Source organism: Miscanthus floridulus, chromosome 19 (assembly GCF_019320115.1).
Source record: "Miscanthus floridulus cultivar M001 chromosome 19, ASM1932011v1, whole genome shotgun sequence".
NCBI lineage: Eukaryota > Viridiplantae > Streptophyta > Magnoliopsida > Poales > Poaceae > Miscanthus > Miscanthus floridulus.
The window spans coordinates 74,918,702-74,927,233 of record NC_089598.1 but is presented as its reverse complement, the minus strand read 5'-3'; the positions used below and the strand labels follow the sequence as shown (position 1 = coordinate 74,927,233).

General features: G+C 51.1%; 1 protein-coding gene across 1 annotated transcript; it reads right to left on the bottom strand.

Annotated features, from left to right (window-relative positions):
* Positions 1-1,401: 1,401 nt before the first annotated feature.
* On the bottom strand, positions 1,402-4,824 carry LOC136527216 (protein BZR1 homolog 3). Its single transcript, XM_066519845.1, has 2 exons — positions 4,266-4,824; positions 1,402-2,620 (listed from the first exon to the last, which is right to left on the bottom strand). Exons 1-2 carry the CDS (start codon positions 4,509-4,511, stop codon positions 1,799-1,801), a joined length of 1,068 nt encoding a protein of 355 aa, XP_066375942.1. The 5' UTR covers positions 4,512-4,824; the 3' UTR covers positions 1,402-1,798.
* Positions 4,825-8,532: the final 3,708 nt, after the last annotated feature.

Here is an 8,532-nt window from a genome sequence, read left to right as displayed (position 1 = left end):
GGCCGCCTCTCTAGCCCTGTTCCTCGACGGTGCGGGTGGCCGCCTTGCTCGCTCTAAGCCGCAGCTAGAAGACGATGCATCGGCTACCGACCTGCGAAACAATGGAAGAAGAAGAAATCAGAAGCATACATTGAAAGAAAAAAAAAGAAATTAGAACATGGTTAGGGTTAGGGTTAGGGTTTCACCTGCGCAGCCAGAGCTCGGTGCTGGAGAAGACGACGAGCACCCAGAGTCTAGAGAAGACGACACCTAGTCAGCAACGACGGTGGATGGCGGAGGAGGGACAAACAGAGACAATCAACTCACATAATCAACGAGATCTAGAGGGGAGATAGGGAGAGGGAGTAGGGAGCTGCTCGCCGGCGGTAGGCGGATCATCGAGGTCACCTCACCGGAGTCGAGGAGGACGGAGCCAAGACCGTGAGAGCCGAGAGCGAGGCGAGGCGAGGCGAGGAAATGAGCAAGGGTTCGGGGTGTGAGAGCCGCCGCGACCACAGCGTGCGCTTATATATGAGGAGGGGTGGAGGCGTCGAGGTCACCTCACCAGAGTCGGGGAGGACGGAGGCGAGACCGTGAGGGCAAGAGCCGAGACCCGAGAGCGAGGCGAAGCGAGAGAGACGAGAGTGAGGCGAGAGAGATGAGAGCGAGGCGAGAAATGAGCTAGAGTTCAGGAGTGAGAGCCGTCGCAGCCGTGGCGTGCGGCTTATATATGAGGAGCGGGGGGAGGCGGGACGGTGGGCCGTGGGCCATGGGCCGGCCGCGCTGGGCGTGCCGCGCGCGGGGAGCGAGGGAGAGGGTATGCCGGCCCGCTACCAGGCCGACCGACTTAGGCCGGGCCGTGCCATGCCAGCCCATGGGCCTGAGCAGCGGCCCAGGCACGGCCTGCTCCCTCAGGCCGGGCTAGCCCGGGCCCGCACGTCACCGGGCCAGGCCATGCTCGTGTCGGGCTAAAAAAATGGGCTTCGTGCCGTGCCGTCGTGCTTCGGGCTGCATGGCCAAGTATAACTAAGATACGATCCCAATTGTAATATTATTTTCGCTGCAACTCTACGAATGTGATGTGTATTTACTTAATCATACGATCTTGATTGTGATGTTGGTTTACCGAGGTCCTTCATAACACTCGGCGGACTACCGGGTTTATATAAGTGAAAGTATGCGTATGTCAACGTGTTAGCGGGGACAGCCGTACTACATGCGGAGTATCTTCCCTGGAATGTGAATCAGTAACTCTGCATCAAAATGTGAATCCAACCCACCACAAAAGCAATCTCACAGGTTTAGACACATGGTTACTACATGCGGAGTATCTTCCCTGGAATTTTGATATGACAAGAAAAGCAATGTAATGGTAGAATAATATGGCAGCAACACCCATACAATGTACACACTTTCGACACAAGTACAACGATAATAGTCATATCAAGGACAACTGGAGCTATTTTACAAGGGCACATGAATGCCACAGGGATCTCAGCTACTGCTGATGTATGACCAGTTCTCCGACTTGTCTAAGGTTCCCTGCAAGCACTCTTTTCCCTTGCATTTTTTCCTTTTCATTTCTTGAGGGAGACAAAAAAAGAAATGAAGAAAATTTGAAATAAATAAGTTAAAAAATTTCTTAGGCTAGAATAAGTTCAGATCCTTGAAAGAGGATGGATATCATCTCCAGAGGGCCATGATAAGATCTCTGAATCTCTTCTCTTTCTACAAACACTGAACTCATAAAATAGAGGAGCGCCGTCCGAATAAAGATGAAAGTAAAAACCCAGGTGAAGACTTGACTCTTGTAGCATGATCAGGAGGGATCTGCACGAGTCTTTGAGCTCCCAAGGGTGAGCTCCAGCTCGTGCTCGTCCGAGGCGCACTCCTCGTGTATCCGTTCCCCCTCCCATGCCTTCACAAGACCAGGTGATTCATTGTTGCCGTTGCTGCTGCTCCCAAAGGCGAAATCATCTGGGGCACCATCAACCATCTGAACATCGTGATGGATTGGCACACCACCCATTACAGGAGAACATGTTCCACTCTGTCCAGGGGTGCACATTCTTGAGGTACTGGCGATGGTCTCCTTGAAAATACCAAAAGGATTCGGTGCCACAAGGCTGTATGTTGGAGATGAAGGACCAGCAGATGATATCTGAAACCCGGCTAGCCATGCTGGGTCTGGAGCAACCTGGTGCCCAGGGCTCGGCGGTTGGGAGTTGGGAAGAGACGCATAATTTGCCCCAGCCCATGGTGGCTGAACACTTGGATTCTCCCAGTCAGTCTTGATGCGAGGTGTGTGAGTTGGAGAGCTGGATGGAGGTGTTACTGGTGCACTGATGGAACCACCGTTGAAGTAGAGATGATGAAGCTGCGGGAACTTGGAGGAGGAGGCAAATGAGGAACTCGAGGAAAGGTTTTTTAGCCATGGGATAAGAGAGTTGCCCTCGACACCACCCATGAAGTTGTTCCCACCAAGAGTAATGTGAGAGGAGGATCCAGAGCTTGGAAACGAAGAGGATGCAGGGCTTGGATTGTATGAAGCTCGTGGACTAGGTTGATATGAAGAGCAAGGACTTGGTGATGCAGACCTTCCAATTGGATCAGGCTGCTCTGTTGCCAGAGGTTTACGTCCCTGAATCAAGAAGAAATTCATTACTTAACAATAATCAATCAACTATGCAATTTTTGCCATCCAAAAAAGCATTAAGCGCACTGAGAATTGTTGTAAAGCAGAAAACTAGAGCAGGCACTGAACAGAAGCATGCCAAGTTTAATAAACCTAACATGATAACTGGTCATGAAATCAGTTACTTGAAGATTTGGATTAATCAGTTGACCTTTTTGTACAGAAGATGATAAACCTAACTTGAAGATTAATCAGTTTTTCACCTTTTTGTAAACGAAATGCTACATGGAAGCAAGTTCAAAAATTATACAGAAGATTTGGATTAATCAGTTGAAACGCTTTGCAGTTTAAATTCCTCCGATGCCAGCTTACAGATGCAATTTATTTTCCTCTATATGTAATAAATCAACTAAAACTCCTCCAATTGTTCAATTGACTGCAATAAACTGACAGAAGTAACACAAAAGCATGTAACACCAACTTCAAAGTAGGTTACAGCTGAAGCTAATGTACTTACTACAGCAGAGTACACCTCGGCATTTATGACAAAATAATGAGTAAACACAAGTGTTGCATACAGCATAGAACAAAGGCAACCAATGAACCAAGCCAAGGTATGGAAATTTGAAAGTCTCACGTTACCAAACAGTTTTGGCACAAGCCTCAAAAGCAAAGTGAAAAACTATTGCTTTTGGTTTCAGAGAGCAGTGGCTACATGTGCACATGGCAAAAAAACATGTTCAAACTATGCTTTGTGCTTTTCTGATAAGCCCTGCTTTTTTTTCTTTCAGCATCAGCCTGGACGTGATATGCAGCAGCACGCATTTTTACCGAATTGAATCCCAACCCAAACTCAACCACCTTCCCTCAGGGACCAAGAGAAATGAGGTAGCTGACAAAAATCTTCAGATGAGCTCTCAGATTTTTTTCCTTTGGACATACTAGGAAGGAACAACAAAAGCAATACTGGGAAGAAAGCATGGCATCCCCAAAAGAATTGCCTTGAGCGATTGCCAAAAAGGAAAGCAACATTTCCCTTCTCCTAATTTAAAAAAGGCTTCTTTTTTTTGAAATCCTAATTCTAGAGCTTGCCCAGCAGATTAACCCGCCCGCATTGCATTCCCCGTTGGCTGTAAATCAAGCTCCCGTTTCCCTGGCCCGACAACAGAACAACCTTAAGAGCACCAAGCATAGCACCAAGACAAAAACAGAGGTCAAAGCAAGTAAAAACAGCTCCAAATCCAAGGGAGTATAGGGATGTGCACGCGAGAGCAGGAGCATCCCAAGATCGGTCCACCGAACCAACGAAATCGCTACATTGCATTCCAAGTTGTTAAACAGAGCAGTGCGCCGTCCCCTGCCTCAAGACAGAGACGCCCGAAGTCCCAGCAAAACCGAGGATGCGTCTCCGGCGAGACTCGTCTATACGAAACAACCAAGCAAACACGCTCTGGCGCTGCTGCAGATCGCAGCAGGCGCAGCCACGACTGCTGGCGCTGCAATTCTACGGAAGCAACAAAGCAAAAGCAAAAGCAAAAGCAAGCTAGTCAAAGCGCAAAGCAGGAACCGAATCGAAGCGAAGCCGTCGAGTAGCTGGCCCGACGGCCGGAGGAGGAGCAAGCACCGAAGCAAGCAAGGGATGGGTGGGTACCTTGCGGTAGGTGGTGCCGTCGGGCTCGACGGTCCATCCGGCCTCGTTGCAGAGCGCCTTGAGCACCTCGTTGTTGTCGCAGTGCTTGGGGAGGTTGTAGTTGCCGTAGGCCCTGAGGCCGGCGAAGATCTTGGCGGCGATCGCGCGGCGCCGGCGCTCCCTGCGGCGGTTGTTCTCGCGCTCCCTCCACGTGGGAACCCTGGTGCCCCCGATCCCGGCGGCGGCTCCCCCGGCGCCGCTCGTCATCGGCGCCGCGCGCGCCGGATCTCGCGGATCTGCCCCCCCGCGGTTCCTTGCGGCCGCTGCTCCGCCCCGCTTGCTTTGATTTGTTTATTATTTGATTGAGGTGTGGAATTTGGGGGAAGGAGACGGAGCAGAGCAGAGGGGCAGGAACCGGAGGAGGAGGAACTGGCAGTAGCAGTGGTGATCTGAACGCAGCCGCCGCTGCTGCTGCTAGCCTGCTGCCTCCCGCCGCTCCCTCCCTCCTTCCTATTGTAACGCGGTCTCGCTCGGGGAGTGAGGCTGGCGGAGCGGAGCTGTAACGGTGATGCCACTCTCCAGTGGCGCCTTCCAGTTTTGCCCTGCCAACGGGCCCCGGTGGAGGTATTCCCCTCGGCCCGGGCAGAGGGAGAGACGGTCAAACGGGATGAGTGGTGGCGGGGCCTGGACAGCCGCCGTCTCGTCAGGGCGCAATCATCACACCCAGCGCGAGCCGGACCGGGCCACCGGCCACGTGACTACGCGAGGGGGGAGAGGAGACGAGTCGTGGAAACCGAACCTTTCGCAGAGCACGTAGACGCACCGGGGGCGCCCGTCCGGACAGGGACGGTTCGGGGGATGGCTTTGGCGCGTGCCAGTGGAGGGACCCCACGCGGCTGGGAAACGGCCTCGGGATCCGCGGCGGCCGGGAGGCCTACGGCACGTTGCTGAGGCGCAGGGCAGCGGCAGCACAGGCCGTCGTCAGGCACAGCGGTGGTGTCGCGGGCGCCGCGCTCACGCCTTGTTCGCACCGTCTGTTTTTCCTCGCGCGCGTCCGTTCGCCCGGCTTTGCAGGGTGCGTTTCCGAGCGTTTTGTGCGTGAATCCGGGCGCCGCAGCTCGATGATGCATGCGTGTGGTACAGCATTAGTACGAGTGTGCTGTCTAGTGCGTGTGCATCGGTACTGCCACGAGTATAAACAAAACTTTCTTCCCGGGCTTGTGTTGCCAAAGAAAATGCACACACTGGCCTTTGTTGATAGCTACTAGCGCGGTAGCCTTTGACTTTTGCATGGGAGCGTCTATTCGTCAGCGTGACGGGGAATGTGCTGCTCCAGTGACGTTTTCCTTTTATCTCCATGCTTTTTCAAACATTTTTTTTCCAATTATATATATTTTCCTATACGTTAGTTTGACTATTAGTAATTGGAGGCTCCACAACTGTGTCAAAGCTCAATTAACGCGCTACAAAAAAATTAAAAATTCTCAGAAAATAAAAACCTTCGGTAATCAGCACGACAGACCCTGATCATCATTGATATATAATACCTAATAGCCATTTGTATAAATTCTGTTTCTAAGAGGTTACTCACATATTCCACTAAGCAACATGAAGTTTTCCTCTTAATCTGTGTCTAAACTCACGTTTGCCATTATTATGAAAATTAAGCTAAAGTAACCCCTTAATTTTGAACCTTAATTATCCATCACTGCAATTATAATATATATAGGTAATCTGAGCAACCCTTAAAGTTAGTATCTAAGTTACCATTCTATTTGTTATAAAAAAATTTAAAAAATATCCACTCAAATCTATGTGGCGTCTACTATTATGAAAATATAACCATAAAACTTACCACTACTATAATATAAAAACAACTAACTCAAAGTGAACACTCATGTATTATGCATTGGTAGTTTAATTTAAGCAATTTGTATTTTTTTACAAAAAAAATATACTAGTGTAGATATTATTCTCGGGTAGAGGAAACTCAACACTTTAGCACCGTAGCGTAGGTTGCAACTTTGGCCGAATTTTTTTTTGTTTTTCAGCTCTTTTTTTTGAATTTTTTTCATAAATATGTCCCTAGATGTATGCGTTCAAAATCTGGACCCTTAGCTCGGCGTCATTGTTGGTGGCGCCGAACTTACACGTCTCGGTGCCATAGATTTTGACGCCTAGGTCTTGGGTTCGACGCAGATGTGGCGGTGACTTGGCAGGCACCTTGGGGCCGTAGATCTTGACGCCGAACTTGACGTTTGTAACACCTCTGGTGTTACGAGCTTGCTTAGCACCAAGATTTAGAACTAAGAGGATTTACCGAAATGATTTTATTCGGATTTTAAAATTTTAACTTATGTTTAAAAGTGTCATTTTGGACGAATTATATTCAATAACGGGTTAATTAGTTCCTAGATGTTTGTTTCTACGAGTTAGTGTGACGTATGAACTACTGTATGAAATGCATAGTGGTTGGAATTAATTCGGTTTAGGCATGTTAAAAATTATGGCAACACACGCACGCCGCGCACGTACACAACACACTCATGGACGCCTATGTGCACGCCTAGCCTCGTCGCTACCTTCTTGCGCGCTGGCCTCGTTGCCAGTCTCGCCTCTACGGCCGCGCTGTCGACGTCGCTTCTCGGCGGGCTGTCCCCCTGCTGCTACCGCATCCTAATCTCATGCTAGTTAGCCGCGTCAAGACATGGTGTAACACATCTGGTGTTACGAGCTTGTTTAGCACCGCGATTTAGGTCTAAGAAATTTCCGAAGCGAGTTTTCTCAGATTTTGGATTTAGAACATACTTGAGGCCATAAGCGAATCCTGTGTGACTTAGTTTCGTGGACTCAAATAAACGCTCAAATAGAAATATTTAGGAATGTCCGATAACGATTCTAGCAAGTAAACGGCGAAGGGCTTGTTCTGTTGATTTGAATGTGAAAATAATTTTTATAAACAAAAATACGATACGACTGGCATATAGTAAAATTCGGAGCATGATTTTTGTTGCATTTAAAATATCAAGTACCAAACTTTAGTGCTTTAGCCGTGTTTGAAAATATAGATAGTCAGCTTGAAAAATGAATAATTGAGAGCTAAAATAATAACAAAAGCCCGCGCCACTCATCTCCCCTACCTCGCCGGTATGACGTGTGCGTTAATTGATGATTGGCCAGACTGACTGCCTTTGCGTCCCGCAAGGTTCGAGTCGGCCTGTCTATGCGTTAGTGTGACGGCAGTGGTGCATTTCCCCAGCTCTGAATTAGTCATCTGATTTGTTGCGACGTGTCGCGCGTGTCCCTGGTCTCCTTGGTATTGCTGTTGTACTGGATGCACAGTAGGCCGCGGGCGCCTGCTTTCGCACGACTTTGTTTGGGAGCGCCTTAATGGGATTTGTAGAGTCGCTACTCGCTCTGTCCTCTTGCTTCTGTGGCCTACCTTGCTTGTATCTGCCTGCTCCGTCGCATCATTTCACAGCAATCAGTGCCTCTGTCTGCCTCTACTTGTGCTGCCGTGCCAGCACGCCTTGTCTGCACCCGCTGTCTCCCGTGCCCGCCACATCCCGTGTGGGCACGCTGTCCGTCGCTCTTCTCCATCACCTAGCCCAGCGCAACATCTCGAGTGTCGTCTTGGAGCCAGCCGCGCCAGCCGAGCCATCCAGCGGCAGCAGGCCCCTCCTCCCTCGCCTGCTACTACCGCGCTCGGCACCCTGGCGAGCCGCACCCAGCCCCACACTCTCTCTCTCTCTCGCATGTTCGCCCTTGCCTCCGTCCGCTCTCTCCCTCTGCCGAGCACCCACGGTGGTAGCACCCTTGGTCGCCGGCCATCGTGTGTGCGCCCGCGCACGTGCGAGTCCTCATGGCCCGCGCTGTACCGTAGCCATAGCTCTGGTCCGCCCTCCTCTCCCCTATCTCTGCTTGCCTTCTTTGTCGAGATGTCGTTGTCACGCATCCCGAGACGCCGCAAGTCGCGTGCCGATGCGCCTGGAGCGCCGCCCCACGCCGTCCTCCCGAGCGCTACTCATCCGCTGCCAAGCCCTGCCTCCTTCCTCCTTGTCTGGAGCCGTGGTTTGCGCTCTCCATTGTGCCCCACCATGCTCCTTCGCCGACGCAGCCCCGGCCGGGTGTCACCGATGCCTCCGTGACCAAAGGCCGCTGCGCCCTGCCCGGGCACGTGGAGATCCATGTCCGCCGGTGCTGAGGCGCTGCCCTGCCATGCATTCACCGGGGTCACGTGCCGCCACACCACACCTCCCCACGCCGCCCCGCTTCACCTCCGCCGCCG